At 35.5% G+C, this 19,693-nt stretch overlaps 1 protein-coding gene across 4 annotated transcripts in view; it reads right to left on the reverse strand.

The window, feature by feature from the left end:
• Window positions 1-8,625: 8,625 nt before the first annotated feature.
• Window positions 8,626-19,693, reverse strand: part of bab2 (bric a brac 2) — a 79,431-nt gene continuing 68,363 nt past the window's right edge. For 3 of the 4 annotated variants that reach the window (XM_070111414.1, XM_036364277.2, XM_070111413.1), the window contains exons 3-5: window positions 12,338-12,398; window positions 11,641-12,068; window positions 8,626-11,513 (exon numbers count right to left, since the gene is read on the reverse strand). In XM_070111414.1, coding sequence (XP_069967515.1) covers window positions 10,632-11,513; window positions 11,641-12,068; window positions 12,338-12,398 — 1,371 coding nt within the window. In that variant the 3' untranslated portion in view covers window positions 8,626-10,631. The remainder of the gene's footprint in view (window positions 11,514-11,640; window positions 12,069-12,337; window positions 12,399-19,693) is intronic. The other variant, XM_036364278.2, reaches the window with a different exon arrangement.

Below are 19,693 nucleotides of genomic sequence, written 5' to 3' on the forward strand. Positions count from 1 at the left end.
TTCTTACGGGAGCTAGAAGTAGGTAGTTTTCGGTGTGAGTGTGAGTGTATGCGCATACAAAATTTGTCGACAACTTCTTGTGTTAATACAAATCGTAACAACAACAACAACGACAGCAAAATGTATGAAAATTGCAAGAATAACAAACGCGCCACATACCTTGCAACTGCTTGCAGCATACGCGCATATGCTAGTAGTATTTGCACAGGTCTAACACACACACACACACACACATGCATGTATGTCTGTATGTAAGCACATGTGTTTGGTGTACAAAAGCCACTTGAAAATTCTCACTTTCACTTTTCATACTACGTTCCATATTTTACAAATTATCTCTGGTAATTCCTCGGCGCTGAAGATGCAGCAACAACAACAACAAGACTAGTAGCAACAGCAGCAGACAGCCAACAGACAAGCTCTGTGGCCAGACAATTGTAAATGCTATTCTTATGTGTGCTAACATCTACAGTTGTACGTTTGCTCATATGTTGTTGTTATTGTTGTTATAAGTATGTGCATACAACATGCAATTCTCGACATTCTTCTCATATCCTTGCAGTCAAGCTGCCGAAAAGGGGCAGCGCACATCTCACCCATGCCGACACGAAGCCTTAGACGACTCCGCCTGAGAAGTTTGATAAGTCAAGTGGGGCATTGTTTACTTGAAAGTCGTGTGTGAGTGTGTGTGTGTGGGTGTGTGGCAGCAATAAGAATAACTGCAGGCAGTTGGAGTGCATGCTGCTCATTTTTGTTGTTGTTGTTGGGCTGATGTGTTTGTAAACTTGCAACACCACAACGCTGCAGAAGTCTTGTGCGCACTGGTATTTCGCCGCATTCTCATGGAGCTTACTTAATTTGCTTGTTTTTGTGTTTAGAAATGAAATGAAATGCATGAAGCGTAGAGAGGTAATCGTCGAAGAATTGTCGGTTATGCGGGGCAACAAGAATAATTTTCTATTTCTCACTTCAATTGAATATGCAAATTCTTGCAACTGTGTGTGGTAAATGGCATAAGTTTTGAAAAAAAAAGTTTTAAAGTGTTTATTTTGTCAGTTACTTATAAACGTTTGTGCCTATAAGAAACCTCCCTGCCTGAAATGAAAATTTTGGTTCAATAGCATTACAAAGAGCCAACTTAAATGTGGTTTTCTTCCTTTTCCAACTCTTACAGCAAATAAACGTCGATCAATAAGCACTTTTCTTAAAGGTGCGGAGTCACAGTAAGTGACAACAAGATTACTTAATGGCTTGCTTTGACCTAAATAAAGCTTTGAGCGGAAAACTTATAAATCAGTAGTAATAAGTTCAGTTTAGCGTTGTTAAGATACCAATTCTTCCAATAGATTAAAAATACATATACTGCCTTCTTGATAAATTATTTTGCAGCTTCTGATTGAAGTATTTAAGCTTTTTCGTCAAACGTACGAAACCATTAACGAATCAGACTTAGAACCTAAATACCAAGCAACCCAATCGCGTGAAAAACCAGAAGCGTCTAATTAACTATGCTAAAAAACTAACCAAATGCATTGACGCTCAGTTAGACAGCAAGATAAAACTTTTTATATTAATGAACTTCATCATAAGTATCACCCTGTGTTAAAAGAGGACATATTATAGTAGAGAGATTTTAATACCAGTGTTTTCACAATGCGCCTCCTAAAGGCCTAGGTGCATCGTCAGACATCCACTCTACCTACCTAGACAGAGTCGCGTGCCGAGAGATCTAGATTAACTAATACTAAGGGTAACACTCGAAACTATTTTGATCAGAATAATGATATTCATTAATTTCATCATATGGTATAAAGGTACATAGTAAATGACCTCATACATTTTTGGTTCCTAACCATACCGTATCATCGTACACCCTTATATAAATTTTTTTTACTAACCGTACCAAATCTTATTCCTGCAATTAACACGACAGTTAGTTCTACGGTACCAACATTTATCCGGGCTAAGGGTTATTAATTCGAAGATCTAACCTTGTTTCGATCGGTAAGCAAAAAAAAACAAAAAACTAACTTATCTAATTCTCAAGACATTCTCTCTTTCAAAAACATATTTATTTTTTATACGGTCAAGCAATGTGACGAAGTACTGTGATTTGGTATAAGGTGACAAGAGAAAATAAATAGATCATTTTACGCGTTTTTGTTCAGAATTATATGTCATAAGTTTCGTTTCGATATTATTGTTGTTTGGTTTCGATATTATTGTTGTCGATTGAGTTAAGTCCAATAAGTTGATGTGATGCAACATTGCCATTTATAGGCGCAATTCTAATCTTATTTTGATTTTCTTCAAACCATGTCAACGGATCATTCTGGAAATGGTATGTATCAAATTTATTTTACATCAGAGGATCGTTAACATTTCTAGTGGGATTAATTAAAAACTTGTTGTTAAAAACAAATCTGGACCCGATAGCTCAACTTGCTTATAAAATATGCATATTAATATTTTTACAGATCATAATCAAAAATGAAATTAGAGAAAAATATTACAAATAATCCTCTTTATTATAAACTTACACATTCATCTCAATTTCAAAATTATTACAACAATCTTATGGTCTTCTGTGAAATTGACTCCATATTTTACTTCGACGACACGCACTTACGCATGCAGTTGTTGGCCAAACTTAAGTCCTTGGCACACGAGCTCAAGTCGTGTTTATCTTTTACCAATTCCTACACATGTGCCAACATCAGCCTTTGTGTGTATGTGTATGTATATTTATAGAAATATTTTAGTCTTCCTGTCCGCCTCACAGTGTTGCATTGCTGTCACTTGCTTGTTGCTTGTCTTGCGTCTGCTATATCTTTGTGGTGTTGAGCTGTTAAGTGGCAGTAAGCAATTGTTTTCTTTCAACAATAACAACAACAACACCAAAAACAACCGCATGCCATTCTCTGCATATTTATGTGTGTGTCTGTGTATGTATATATATATATATTTTAAACGAGCGTGTTTTTCAAAGGAGCCGGCTGGCTATTAAAAGGCCACAATGGCAATGCCTTAAACGAATTGGCCGACACAGTTGTCCGGGGCGTTGAGGTTGACCTTGACATGTATGCGCACATAAATCCAAATGTCAGATTTGAGAATGCTGAACAACAGCAACAAATCTATTTACATATGTATGTACGTGCGCTTGTGTGTATGTGTGAGCATCTCCTTTTCAGTGTCTGTGGCGATTTGGCGATGCGATGTGCAGGCCAATGGTCAGGACAGCTATTATCACACAGTGATTCGCTTAAACGGTAACAAGTGACCTTGTGTATATGTAGTAGCATTGACACTCCTTACATAAGCTCCGTTTGTACTTGTATGTGTATGCGTCTTTCACTCATCGCATCTCACTGTACATTCTCGAGACTTGCTCAGCTCACACTAATTCATTTGCCGTTAGCACATTTCATAAGCGTTGCCCAGATTGTTGTTCTTCTTATTATCCTTAGCATCGTCTACCAAGCCTCATGAATTCTCCACTGTTGCTGCTTAAGTGCTTCTATCTTGACGTTTGCCACATGCCACACTCGTCCATTCATTCACACACTCACACTTTCGCACATTCAAAATCTGCTCGTCAGACGTTTTGTGGCGACAAACCGATTTAACACCGGACAAGAAGTAGCGTCAAATGAAGTTGTACCAAACGGAGAAACCACACAATGGAAAGTATTCACTCACACTAACACACACACACAGCTAGTTTAGTCTCACAATAGCCTTGAATAGAAGCAACAAATGGTTGTCGGTATAACTTAACGGGTTCTACGACATGCATAATGCCTTGCTTCGCCTTTCGCTTGCCTTCCTCATTATTTCCGTCACTCCTTTGCTGCATGATGCGGCTAAGCAAAAGTTCTCTGTCTTCTCTGCTAGCGCTGGCTGGTTAATGGCGAAAGTCAAGCGACGATCTCTATCAATTTACACTTGCCACTGCCACTGCCACTGCTACACAGTCTCAACTTTGTCTTCATGCAAGGCGCTTTGCTATTGTTTGCACCGCTTGTGCCTTGCATTTACTGGCATTTAAATGTTTGCTGGAACTAAAATGCCGCCATTATATGGTTTAAGTGGATGTATGTATGTATGTTTGTTCTGCAAAAATATGAAGTCTGTCTAATAACTCACTTATGGCATAGTAAGTTTAACTTCAAATTTATCTTTATCTTGTTTGGCCAGTTTGTATGACAGCTATATGCTATAATTGTCCGATCTAAACAATTTCTTTGGAGACTGTGGCAGATTTTGTGCCCGAGTTTGTGAAGACAATTTGTCAAATAAAAAAGTTTTCCTTACAAGGACTTTAGTTTGACCGACCAGTTTGTATGCCAGCTATATGCTATAGTGGCCCGATTTCGGCGGTTCCGACAAATGGGCAGCTTCATTATGAGAAAAGGACGTGTGCAAAATTTTTTGAAAACTAATGACTACCGTAACAATTTTATCCTAGCAATATCGATATCTAATCAGGGTCTGTTTTATTTATTTATAGATTAAGAAGCAATATAAAAATGCGAACCGCCGAAAACCGGGCACAGTATGACAAATAGAAATGAAGTCACTTGTCACTGTCAACACTCTCCACTGCCACTCTGCTAGCCAAGACACTATTGGCCGATATGCGACACGAAGACATTGCTTTGGATGCTGCTTGGCTGTACGTAAATATTAACTCTAGAGTTACCTGCTGATGCGTTAGAGGCTAACTTTTCAGACTTCCGAATAGCAAAAACTTCTGCTCGAATTATACTATGGCTACTTTGTGTCTAATTGTACAGTATATCTCCATACCAGTTCCGTCCTGCCTTTTCGAGTTTTCCGTATAAATGTCTAATGTTTTGCGTATAGGTACCATAGCTATACGCCAACCATTTCTTTCTAAGTTTGATCTGAATCTCCTTCCGAATTCAAAAATAGGAACATGTAGTCGATATCAGCAAGACCACCATTACCCAAAGAGCTATACCCGAAGGTTCTACATGTAAATTCTCCTGCAATCTCAAGCCAACTTGACGATTTTGCCACGTACTTTTCGGCGAAGAATTCTATTGCTTTCCGGTTCTAATTTCTAATCAATGGCTGCCGGTATATAGATTTCCGTATGTCTGTCCACCACACTACCGCACCGCAGAGCGAAATCGGTTTTATTATTATTGGTGTGTAGCACCAGTGCATGAGAAAGAGATACAGACCCCAGTTTGTGCGTAGCATCTGCCTACATGCGTATAAGGCATTGCTGGACTTGCATACTGTTTGTTCCACAGCAGTCCTCCAAGACTACTCTAAGGTACTTGGTGCGCCCCTTGAGAGAGAGCGAGGTGATTCTAACTTATCTTTCCGTTGTAATGTGAAGTGTGGATCTAACAAATTTAATAAACCTCGAAAATTTGTTTATCCTTGAGGATACCCAAAACGTAGTTCTTACTAGAAATGAAAAAAAAACTAAGTTTTTTCTTGACATCATTTGGAAGTTTAAACTGTCAGTAAAACGTAATATGTTTTGGCAGCTTGGGCTCTGAGTATCTAGTCAATTCATCTCTGAAATGGATTCTAATGACACAAACTGATTTCAAACAAAAACGTATGGTTTTTCCACCATAGAGAAATTTTATTTTATTAAATAAATACAATTTTCATACATATCTTATATTTATTCGATTATCAATATTCATTATACCAGATTCAAAGTTCATAAATCTTCTAAATCGTAAGCCTGACTCAGTGCATTCCGGGTTTCTTGAAGAGTTTCTGACAGCCAACTGGTTCATTAAAAGATGATTCTCTGCTTTACAATCAACAACAAAGATCCTTGTCAACAATAGCTTTGGTCTTGAGTAAATTAATAACCGAAAACAAAATATGCTTTCCATTTTTTCTTTACTAGTCACATAATATTTGTGAATTAATTTTGGTTAGCAACAATAAATATAAGGGCAATTTTCTGCTCAGACCAAAAATAAATAAAGCAAAGCCTCCGCACTCTATATGTGTATATACATTTACTATTTATGAATATATGCAGATACATATATTCATATGTATGAATGTATATATTTGTGCACGACGCTACAAAGGACTTCAGCATTCTGACGGCATGCCGTGGCGTATGAGCAACCTCCGTCAATAGTAAATTGTTGGCATTTTAAGCGCTACCACAAGACAAAGTGGTAAACAAAAGCGAGATAAAAAAAGCGCACGAACATCAACAGCTTATCGCTGTTGGCAATTGTAACTTATTTTTCCGCCAACTTTGTCGGTTGAGCAGTTGAAATGCCAGCATTTGCCGGCAATGTTAACCGTCAACGACGACAGCCCAAAGCACAAAAAAGTTATTGAATACAAGGTGACGGAGACAAGACAGAAACACAAATTGTTTGCAGCACGCCACTTCATACATATGTATGTACGTATGTATGTGTGCAGTATGTTTAATGTTAAAGCATTGTCTGATAAATTAGCTATCAAAATTGGTAAACGTCGGATTAAGCTTAAGATAAACTGTTGTTATGCCACAAATGAAATATGCCTGCCTAAGTTGGTTATTATTTCCCTTTTTCGTAAAGTAATAAGTATTTTTGTCTTTTAAATGAAAGAAAACTTTACTATACACATGGTTTTCACATTACTTTACAGCAGGCGAATAATTTAGTACTTTCAATAATACTCGAATACTCTTGTATTACCAGGGCTGCGACAGTGTTGATATGTGTTAACAGCAAGCTGATTTGCAAAACAAAAAAAATTAATGAAGTGTGAAAATGTTTCAAAACTGATTCATCCGTCAATTATAAATATTTTTATGTATGTTATATAAATCCCCGATCTTACACACCTGAAAAGAAATTAGAATGTTTTGTTAAACTTGAACTTAATACAGCAGAGTTGTCTATTGAGGACATTAACTGTATTCCAATTAACGCCGCGGTGTCGGTGAACGTTTCTCCTGCTAAGCAGACAACTATTATACTATTCTATATAACACACTGATAGTCATTCAACGTATTTGATCATGACCACATTCGCCTCTTGGTGGAGCGAACAGCAAACATTTGAGTTCAGCGAGTATAAAAAAGTCACAGCAAGTCGAAACGTGATTGATAGGGTTTTGTTGGAAGCATATATTTTGACAGCAACATTCAACGCTGTTTTCGCATGAAAAACTAGTTTTACAAAGAAAGTCACTGAAATCAACATTATTTTTGAGATGGATGACACACAAGAAAGAAGTTTCTGCTATTTTACAGTCCTTACTGGCTTTTGTTGCCAATCAAAAAACGTATTATTCTACTATCAGAAAGTAGAGATTAAAATGAAGAAAAAACCTACCGATCTTTTGGAAAAACAAATATTTTGACGTGAGAAGTTCCAATTGAAAGTTAGGATTTTTACGGTAGTAAGTCAATATAATTTGGAAAAAAAAATATTTGAGTTGTTTTAATTTCTCAATTAAATTTTGAGGTTATGAAAAGTTGTAGACCTTTTCATTGCCTACTACTTTGCCATATAACCTTTTCTCTCGTAGTTCTGTCGAAAATCCGGATACACCGTTTTTAACACTTAAAAATTCAACCACGCCCCTTCCTCTTCCTGACCTTAGTTCGACGATAAATAATTTTTTTCTTTCATTTCTGTTATTTTTCTCTTTTTCTCCATGAGTTTCATCCTAGCATGATATTTTTTGCTTTCAAAAATTATGGTATAATATTTACAATAAATACTTAAAAGAAATTTTCTAGAAAGTACACAATCGTATTCGTATTTTGCTTAAAGTAGTAAGTAAGAAAATTATTATTATTTTTGAACAGGTGGCAACGGTGTTTGATAGCATCAACTACAGTAATTTTTGTACAGCTATTTAGCTTTATATTCATACTGTTAAGGTATTTCAATAATACAGTTGACAATAGCCTCACTAAAAATATGCACCACTTAAGGCCTACTTAAACCCCTTTAGAGTAATACTCATAATGCTGTAATTTTTCAACTTACCAAACTTTTTGTGATCAAAATTTTCAAACAGGTGGCAATCACCTTACTAAAATTATTTGCAGAACTAAACAAGCTTAGACCTCTTTAGTTGAATACCCCTATTGCTTTGTGTGTCAACAAATCAAACTTTTTGACTTTGAATTTTCAAACAGGTGGCAGCCATTTAATTCTATTTTTAGTACCAAAACATTCGCGTAATAAATCGAACGACCAAAATGCAATATTATCATCGCTTTAACCGTTACGATGATAGTGCTTGGTGTACTACGAGCGTGACGGTTTTTGTTGCGCATCACAATTTCGTTGCAGGCGTTGAATTCCAGAAGTTTCACTTCTGAAAATCAATTTCTCTTACTTAAATGGACTGACCAATGTCAAAATTGAGCAGATAAATAATAGCAGGTGAAAATAAAAAGAGAGGGAGAGAGAAAAAGAACGATTATATCCAATGTAATATTCAAATATGCTGTAACTCTTATATTGGCAGCTCATCTTACTGCTTTGTCAGCATTTCTGGATAAAGTTAATTGAAAATTATTTATACTCACCGCACATACGTACATGTTTGTATATATGTAGTATGTATTTAGTCAAGTTGAAATAAAACAAAAATAATTAATTTATTTTATATTCACGATTAACTAAAAATATTTATTCACGTCATTGCATCTGCGCATACACGTTTTGTTGACTTATTCCTCCATCATATTACAGTAATTATCATTGGATTACACTGTATGTATGTATGTATGTATATTAATTTGTTGTATATAATTCTACAACATGCATTACAGCTTACTTTATGCCTATATAACTAGTAAATACAATGTAAAGTAGTTACACATATTTTATTTATTATATATGTATATACCATATATGTATGTATGGGTATGTGTTTGTATATACTGAAAGCAAACACAAAAGTCGCGAAGCAAAAAAAATTATTCATCAAATATTTTCCATTTTTCCATTACACTTATACATCTGGAATTTTTATAGTTATTGCAAACGCGTATAAGCATGTGTGCATGTGCGTGTGTGTGTGTGTGTATGGGGAACACAAGCAATTGCTTAAGTATGCAACTGCTACACACACACACATGTGAAATTGCATTTGTGCTTTTGTGTGTTTGGACTCATAACTACTAAAGAGCGTTGCGCTTGCTTCCAAGTTTATATTGTATAATTTATAATATTTTATTTATTTTTTGTAAACTTACTTTTATTATACTTTTTACATTGTTTAACTTCATTTGTACATTATTTACATTTAAATAATAATTTGTGGCGCCGTCTCATAAGACTTAGCAGCTGGGTTTAACTCAAAACATGTTTGATTTATTTTAATTTTTTTTTTAATTCAATTTATTTGTTTTTTCTATAAAAAAGGCATTTGCAAATTGGAAGTTAAGTAAAATATATTTATATTTGCGTTAAACTTTTTTTTTTTGCTGTTGCATAACTTATTTTTTTTAATATTTTCTTGATTATCTCACTTACTTTCATATTTTTTTTAATTTCTCCTTTAATTAAATTACTTACTTTTTATATTTTTGTGTCAAAATGTATTTTGTTATATATATTCTACCACATACATACACACTAAATTCTTAGCTATTAAATACACTGACACTTAGACACCTATTCGTACATTTAAAAATGTTCAAGTCTATTATTTGCGAAAACTTTGTTTTATAAATACATACTCTTCCTTTATTATTAAATTTTAATTAAATAATAATATTTTTTAATGCATATAGTTTTTTTTAATTAATTATATTTATATATATTTACGCAGCTACATTAATACAAATCGCGCATTTGAAGGAGAAATGCCGCCAAGCGAATAAATAAATTTACAACGAGTTTATGTATACATGTGTATATGTAAGTGTATTACAACGAGATCTTATGCATGTAAGGAAATAAATCGATAAAAAAATTCAGAAATTAGCGTTAGCTAGTCGCTAAGCTTCTCCTACTCTCTATGACATATTTACTTATTTCAAAGTCACTGGAAACTGTTTGTCTCTTTCTCTGTAGTTAACATAAAATTTATTGAAAAATGTTATTTAAAAATCCTAAATATTTGCTTAGCATACTTAGCTGCACCACACAGCTATCCGCTCGCTTATAGCATCAGCACTAGCCTACAACTAAGCGAAAACTTAAAACCACGCTTATTTATTTGCATATCGCAACTATAATATATTATATGTATACCATATTTAGACTTATAAGCAAATTTATGCATATAATATAGACATATATGCATGTGTATTTGTGTGTGTGCAAATACGCTTGTATATGTATGTTAATATAGAATAACTAAAACCTACGAACTAGCCTACATATATACGTTGGGGTTAAATAGCAGTCAAAAAATTTTATTCTTAAAGAATTCCTACTTCCCTCAAATATCTATAAATGTTTATATATATGTATGTGTGTGTTTTTATATATATATTATATATATATATATGTATGTGCATATACTATATGGCATACAACTACTATATCATATTATTGCCTTACCCTGCCCTGGCATATTTCACACCTGCACGCTAACGCTTCTACTCAATGCACGCTTCGAAACGCTCACGCGCTTACAAGCGCTCGCCTCAATCTTCATGCGGCACTTCAGCGCTCGCTTGATGCTCCAGCTTTATCTTCATGAGTGGTGATTCGCGCGTGGGCGGATAGGCGGCAGCAGCGCCGGCAGCACTTTCAGCATTGCCAAAGAATTCACTGGGGAAGAAGTCTTCGAAGCGCGGACTTTTATTCACCGATTTCTGCAGCAAACCATTGGCGATCGCTTCGAAATCGATGCCGGGCGGTAGTGTTTCGGCAAAACGTTTATTGAACGCGTAATTGGTAGCGTGCTCTTTGTTCTTGTAGTGCGCATAAGCTGCTGCCGCCGAATCAGCCGCCGCAGTCGCTGTGGTCGGCATCTTCTGGCTACTGCCGCTGGACGCGCCGATGGAGCCGCGTGATTGATTGCCATATTGGCGCGCTTGCATGGCCTCCTTTAGTTCACGTTCACGTTCGCGCTCTCTCTCACGCTCACGTTCACGCTCACGCTCTCTGGCATAACTGGCGCCGCTCTGATGCATTTGATTGGCGCGCGTTGCCGCTTGTGCAGGCATCACATTCAGACCGGGTATACCCATTAGGCCGCCGAGCGCGCTCAGATCGGGCATATTGTCGGAAGTGCGTCGTGCCTCGGTATGTTGTTTGGCATTCGCCGCCGATACCTGATCTTCGATTTCCGAACGTTGTAGATACGCTGGCGATTTGTACATGTTCATCGTTTGCGAAATGGGCGATTGTTGTTGTTGGGACATAATTTGGCGGCGCAATGTTTCGGTCATCGTGGAAAGTGGGCTGGGCGAGTCGGGCGGCGCGAGTGCGGCATTCTGTGCGGCCAACTTGGCGGCATTATGATAACCATTTGCCGCAGCGGCTGCTACTGCTGCATTACCAGCGGCGCCAAAGGGGGAGCCCTGTGAAGTAAAAATAAATAAATAAAAACGGAAATAGATTAACTAGTACTTTCTTATTTTTGAAATTATGTTTATAAAAAGAATGTATAGTTTTTTACCAATAACACTTTCGTTCAATAAAACTTACCGCTTGCATTTGTCCATTGGCGTAAACATGTGCCAGATCCTCCTTAATTTCACGATAATCTCTGAATACAACCGCTTTTATAACCGAACGTATGAGCTCCTCGGGCCACATGCCGAGTAAAATACGCTGTGGGCGGCCGCGTGCTTTCGGACGTGGATCGGTGCCACCATCCAGCGAGGGTCCCAACATATTGTGTACGCGATTTGCATATAAAACGAAAGTGGGGTAAGGTATATCATATTTGCGTGCTGCTTGTGATAGCGAGAGACCCTCCTTCAACACGCTGAATATGGCTTCGGCCATTGCCTCGGGACGCCACGACTTTAGCGGACCGCGTTCACGAAACCGCAATTGTTGCACAAGATTCTGCTGATTCGTATTCCAACATTTTTGCCACATCGATTGCAACTGATATTGGTAGCTGTCTGCTGAGACGATGCAGTGGGGGAGTAGAAGAGAAATTCGGAATTTGAAATGTCGAAAATACGGATTTTATGTGATAATTAGTAGAGTTTGATGGTTATGCAAGCAAATTTGTTTAGAAATAAAAAAATTTTTTTAATTATAATAAAAATAATAAATTACAGAATAATTATATTTTTGAATATTTTAAAATAAATATAGGAAATGACATATTATATATTAAAATCTTCGCTTAAACTTTAACTGAATAATTATATTATTGCTTTTAACTAACCGGTTACAGAAGAGGTTGATGCTGCGCCCATCCAAGGATGTCCACTTTCAATCATTTTAGCCTGGAACGAAAAAAATTATATATGTTTAGTTATTTTCATTCATTAGACATTTATTATATGGTAGATATATTTTTGAAGAATGATAATATAAATGAAGAATCTTATTTTCATAAATATTTTCTAATTGTTTTTTGATATTTTCGCACACTTATGAAGATGTAGAGCAATAATGTCATCAAAAATTCTGTACGTTAGTGAAATTTTTACTTCAGAAGTGCTTACATACTAAAAATATTGATATTTGAGCACTTTCGCAAAATCCCAAAAATATAATTTTTAGTTTTAATCATTAAATTAAAATTAAAAGTTTACCACTTGCCGCTCAAATGCTCAAAACTATTTATATATTTTGTTTTGTTGCGGTCTCAGGAGACCATATTGTGGCTTAACAACTCTCAAAACAAATTATATTCGACTTACGGGTAGTTTATAAAAGCACAAATTTCTAGACAAGAGCATACAACGTTAAGTTTTGCTATGGAGAAACCATATTTTGACTTAAACTCTCTCAAATCGAATTATCTTCGACTTCAGGGCAGAACTTAGCGCAAAGCTTTCTCTTTAAGCAGAACTGAATTATGAGTATTTCAGTGAAATTCCAGAAATTATAAAATGAATGAAAATGCGAAAAATGTGTTAATAACTTATTTATCTCCTTCAGTCATTCCCTATGAGGACCATTATCAATAACATGTCCTTCAAAAGTACTATGCTATGTGAAACGAATTCCAGTTTACTAATGGATCAGTAACTGAGTGAAGTGTTCGGAGCAGGTTCCAAAATCCAAGAACACGAATAAGCATGAACTCTTAACACCCGTCTTATCACCACAGAATCTTTTCCTTTAAGTTATGCTTTTAACGAAAAATCCACTTTTTTTTAAGGTATTATAGAGGCTATTTGCTTGGAACTCTATATTTTCAAGATAAATAAAAAATATTTATCTCATTTAACTAGCTTTTAAGCATCTTTTGCTGGCTGTAAGGATACTGTATATGCAAAAAAAATTAAAATTTTAATTCTTTGAAACTTCTAAATTATAAAATTGCACGAAACATCAACAAACGACTCAACTAAATAATAAATAAAATGGCTACTACAGTGCCACATATTAATTTAACAAGAACAACAACAACCAAAACGGCAAACTGCCTGTGCAAATCAAACCACAACAACACGCGCACATGCAGTCAATATTTTTTCAGGCTGCCGTGTGAGCGCCATCTTGTTTAGTAAGCGGCTGCCATAAACAAAAGCAGCAAGCAGTTTACACATGTCCCAACAAAGACACACAAACATTACGCTTTACATTTGTACAAAACACTACAAGCATACACATGTTCCCATGTTTGTGGCGGACACTGTACTCAACTAGGCATAGCGCGCATCTCAGCTGCTCAACGGTGTTCGACCTTTGCTGACTTCGCTGTTGTAAAGTGCAGTTTGCAGCTTGTTTAGACTCGTTCGCGCGCTTGCCATAAAAATGTTTCCGACTTCTATTTCAATTATTCATATACTTTATGGCTTTTTTGCAAACAAAAACCAGCAAGTTTTGCTAGTATGTGTGTTAACATATGCTGCTTGGTGAATTTGAATATGTACCGTAGCGCTTTGGTGGCAAGCAAGGATATTTCAGGGGTTTTATACTAAACATACAAGTGTGGGTATGTGTGCATGTGTGAGTAATTTTAAGCATGTTTACACGCTGTAAATGAGACGTGCTACAGCTGCTTCCACATTTGACGCCTAATTTCAAATATTTAACGCAAAATTTCTCAGCTTCCTGGCGAAAAATAAAAATGCATAAAAAATATATACCACATTTGCCAATGTGTGTGTTAACATTTTGCACACTCCTGTAACAATTACGGCTTAAAAAAGCGCACATAATTTCTTTGCATATAAAATATGTATGGCAAGCACGTGATCATGTTTATGCTTAAATTAAACAACAACAAAAAAAGCATAAATATTTTCACTTGTCTATATTTATGCGCTCAGGAACTCAGAGTAGGCAGCGGCGCGCAGGCGAAATTGCAAAACAAAAAACGCAAAATTATATTGAGGCATATGCAAAAAGTGAGCGCTGCTCGGTTCCACTAAGCGCGGTATATTGACTACCAAGTCGAATGTGGCATTCCAAAGCGCGGCGAGCATGAAAAAATGGCGGCCTCATTGGTCAGGCACGCGGAGGCGTCACTAGCCGGCCATGCAGCGCAGTTTATTGCTTTCCTTTGCAGACATTTCGTTGCATATTTAACGCCGGCACGAAACGAACATCAATTTGTTGCCGCCACAAAAAGCAGTCAACAATGTAATAAAGTAGTAAAGCAACTAAACTATTACATCTATGTGCCTCTGGGTGTGTGTGTGTGCACATGCAATAAGCCAACATTGCCACATACAGGTTTTATGCGCCAACTGACTCGCTATCAATGCTTTTGCATTTTTTGCTCGCCTTCCTCATTTTGCTTTGGCTTATCCTGCGAGAATAGCGATTTATTTAAAGAGGAATTAGTTGATTCCTTGCTAAGCCATTTCCTTTTCTACACTTTAGTATGCATTTTTTCTTTTTTTTTTTTTTTGCTGAATTATAATTATTTTCATTTCGCTGCACTGCCTGTATGCAAATGTTGCAGGTTTATTAATAAATTTCCCAGCAAATAGCATTGCCGCAAATACACGACGCGAAAACACGAAACAATTGAGTCGTGAGCATAACAATGATTCTTGTTATATTCGCTTCGTTTCGGTTTTTTATAGTGAAAGCGTATAGCTTGCGCCGCTTAACTGGGCTTTCACAACGCTTAGCATTTAGCCGAACGGAAATGCAGGCTTTTAGGCGCTAACACTGGCTGCGCGAATGACTTGCTTGCTTAGCGTTTGCAAATGCGCTTGTTGTTGCTTTTCTCTATTTATGTAATCTTTGCTGGTTTCTTGCTTGCCAAGATGGCTTGCTTGCATGGGATTTGCGGCAGCGGATGTGAATTTTAATAGTAGTTAAAACTTCCGTTATTCACAGAAAATAAAGGAGCCCCACATAATGGTCTGCAGCCGGTATTCGACTTGGCCGCTATTTTGCAATGCTAAACTGAGCGTGTGGCGCAATTGTGTTATGCAAGAAAATAAATATATAAAAACTATCCTATCTATGTGCTTAAATCTTATACATTATTGTCTGAAGTGTCTATTTATTCATTAACTACAATGTTACTGACACACGCAAATGTAATTAAAGTTTCTGCTTAGGTGATTTGTTGAGGAAAAAATTAGGTTTTAAACTTTCAAACCGCTTTACTGTTCTTTTTACTGAAATATATTTGCGTAAATAATAATAAAAGCTTTAAGCACTTATTGTACTTGAGCTTGCACGAAGCCCTGCTGTCATGAATTTTCTACAATATTCCTTTGGAAACTATTATAACTCAGAATTCGACGTCTGCTTTGTATGAAGCTTTCATACTTTTTTCATTAAAATATATGCTTAACTGATAAAAGCTTTAGGGTAGCTTTAGAATATTATATATTTTCCGCATTATTTCTTTTACGTATCTACTATATAGCTTTTACACATTTTTTTATTAAAATATGTGCGTACATAATAAAAGCTTTATGCACTTATTGTGCTTGAGCTTTCACGAAGCTTTGTGTTAGTTTTAGAATATATTGAATTTGAAAACAAAGTACGGACAATATTATATGAAAACAAAATTTAAAAGTTTTTTGATTTTTGATGATTAGCTGGCAGCGCTATTCATGGAATATATATCTTTATATTATATTAACAAAACGCTATTCTTTAGCGGTTTTTTCAAAATCTCTCAGCTGAGCTTTAAGTAAAATTAAAAAATATTTTGAAGTCTATGGTTAGTTGTGAACATTTTCCTGAATATTTATTTTGATATCACTAAAAAGCTGTTGTTCCGAAAGCTCTCAGCTGAGCTTTAAGTAAAATTAAATGCTGGTTTGAAATTTATAAAGTGCTGGTAAACCTTTTTTTGAACATTTATTTAAATACTAACAGAAAGCTTTTCTACAGTGATCGCTTCAAAAGCTCTCAGCTGAGCTTTAAGTAATTTTAAATTTATGATTAATTGGTAAACACTTTCCTGGAGTAATACGTGGAATAATACGTTTTTTAATCTAGTTCAAAAAACTTTAATCGGGTGTTAGGTTACTACCATTAGTGAATTCGTAAGTCTATACAAAAATGAAATATGTAAGCAATAGCAACCCTGTTATTCAAATATATTGTAAAAATATGCAATTATTTATTTAATTTAATCTTTCATTTGATGTTAGTTTATACACCATATATAATTGGCAACTCTATTTCACAGTTCAAAAAAATAAAATATTAGCTCATCATTAATACGTTTTAAAATATAAAAAAAGCACATTGTAGCAAACTTGAGTCCTAAAAAAATTATGAAGATCTCCAAAGACAATTTACTTAAGTTTTCTTCCAGATGGCAACCCATGTTCTAAAATTCCGATTTCGTACACAATAATCTACGCTCTGTATCATACTTCCTCCTTATGCGTCACAATCTCATTCCTTCTTCCCCCCTTACATTTAACTCATTACTATAAATATTATATTGCCTTAACTTTACATTCCGTTATATACATAGTATCACTTTAATTAAATAAAATTAAATTTCATTGAACTTGATCATTCATTTCCATTATGCACAAGTGCATCAGCCATTCGATCTGCCAAGAAGTTTCAACAGCGGAACGCGTTCTGTTGCAAATTCTTACTTGCCACACGCCGCACACTTCTTAAACCACATTCGCCATATTTCGCGCATAAACACACACACACACACACACACCCACACTTGCATAAAAACAATATTAATGTATGCAATCTTAATTTATTTCAATGCGAAATATCATACCCCCTCTCCGCCCCTCCATCAACCGCATGAACACTCGCACACCGGCCATGCCGCAAGACTGCAATGTCTTGGAAACTACAAAAGTTGGGTGCGGCGACGTTTAAATTAATTATTTATTATGCGATACGGTTCTTCTTATAAAATTAATGAATGGAATGAGCTCAACGGCAAACAATATAAAATATAGAAAATGACTCTACAATGTTGAAATGGTGAATCGGGCATGGCAAAGAAATGGAGGAATGTAGAATATATGCAAAGAGAGTGTGAGATGGAAGGAGTGAGTGTGAGTGTGTGGTAAGCTCACACTGCAGTGATGTTGGTGCTGGCAGTGCGACTGTGACCAACTACTGGTGCTTACAAAGAGAAGACATCGTTGTTGTTGCGCTGAATGTACCGACGCCATTGAAGAAAATGCCGCTAAAACTATCAGGCGGACATGAAAGTCAGTTGAAGTGGCAATGAGCAGGAAAAAATGAGACACATAACTATTGAGGATTGAAATGATTGTGCGCATATATAAACATACTTGTATATATAATATGAAATATATATACATATACAATAATATTAAATGAATGGAGTAAGCAGCCTGAGCAAAAAACTCGGAGTGAAGGAATAGAAATATATGAAAAATTTGTTGTTTTGAGTGAGCGCAAGACTGGGCAGGCAGCAAATAAGAAAAGTGAACGATGGCGACAAATGAGTGAGAACTACCAAAGCACAACTGCAGACACCTAAATGTGGATGGGAATGAAGTTATTTTGCAAAAGCATGCGAACGCATAGGAAGAGGATACTTATTTTCTGCACACACACACTCGCAGGTGCATGTGTTCGTTTCGTTTGAGCGCTTATTTAGTTTTGTACTTTTTTATTGGTAACGGTAGAGCGCGCTGGCAGCTCTATAGTGTGGCTATGTATGCTTGTGGTGGCGGAAGGCATAGCGCGATGTGTGGGCGGTAATAAAATATAGGAATCGAAAATGAATAATAAATAAAGTGTTATATTATATAAGAAATATAAAACTTATAAGTAAGCCGATGCGCGCTCAAACACACGAACACCTGCACAGCAGAGCGCTAATAAAGAATGTGCATATGAATGTGTGGATCTCGCACATATTGTATATACGGATATATGTTTGTATGCATATAGCGCAACTTGCAAGAAACCCTACTGAAGCCAAAGAAACGTTGAGCATTCCTTCTTTTTGGTAAAGCATAAGGACAGGCGCCTAGCATAAATACAAGAGTCACTGGATAGTGGCTTATGGCGGCGTGTAGCTTCACTTCGCAAAGGTTTTTGTTTGGCAGCACCACCGCTGGTTACTTATACGCCATGGAGTACGAGAAATGGCATTAAAATTGCATTAGTTTCGAGGAGCCGCGCGTAAAATTGTGAATTTATATTTATTTTATTATATTTATGCGCATTGATATAAACCAATACAAGCGCACACTCACACATTTGTAAATACTTTAATATCAAGGCAGATTGTTGCATGTGTTATTACAGTTCGAGGCGAAGCAATGACAGGCAAGTTATTGCGGTCTGCTCAAGAAAGAATAATCAATAAATGTTATGGAAAATTGTGGCAAGCGGAAAAGTTAATTAAATAAATTACACAAAATGAAATGGTTGAATTCGTGTAACTTGCACAGAAGCATTAATGATTTATTTTAAATTGCCGTTATTCGTGTATATGTGTGAATAATAAATTTAATTACTTAATTTAATGAATAAAATATAGCAATTAACGTAAATAATTATTTAATAATAAAAATATATATTAAATTATAACTTCGAAGAAAAAAAAATTTATTAAAATTTCGAACAAACTCTTTGATGTCGATCATAAGATTTAACATCAAAATATACTTGTGATTTATGAGTTTATGGAATACCAACAACAAAATTCAAATATTTTAAGATATTGTATGATTTTGAGGTATTAATTTATGATAAAATATAAAAAAAATTTCAAAATTATCTTTTACGATTTAAGATTGATCTTTGAGCTCAAATAACTTTTGAACGAGTCGATCTAGCAAAAAATCGTACCGAAACCTTTTTATATATTGTAAAATTCTCTACAAGAATAAGTTTTCATTCTTAATATATTGTACAATAATTTGTTTAAATGCACTAAGCATTCAAAGAAAATAAAACAATGTTCCTGTATTATTTGCATACATATATACATACATACATATTATATATGCAAATCACAATGTGTTTATATACATATAAAACGCTCAAGCTTTACCAGAATCTTTTATTTCCCAATTTTAGACGATACTTTCACGGTGTGTAAGAAAAATTAGTAAAAGTTTTTTTTTCGCCCACCCTAATACCTATAACATATATGTAGAAGTAAATTATTTAGTGA

The sequence above is a fragment of the Bactrocera oleae genome, chromosome 6 (assembly GCF_042242935.1).
Source record: "Bactrocera oleae isolate idBacOlea1 chromosome 6, idBacOlea1, whole genome shotgun sequence".
NCBI lineage: Eukaryota > Metazoa > Arthropoda > Insecta > Diptera > Tephritidae > Bactrocera > Bactrocera oleae.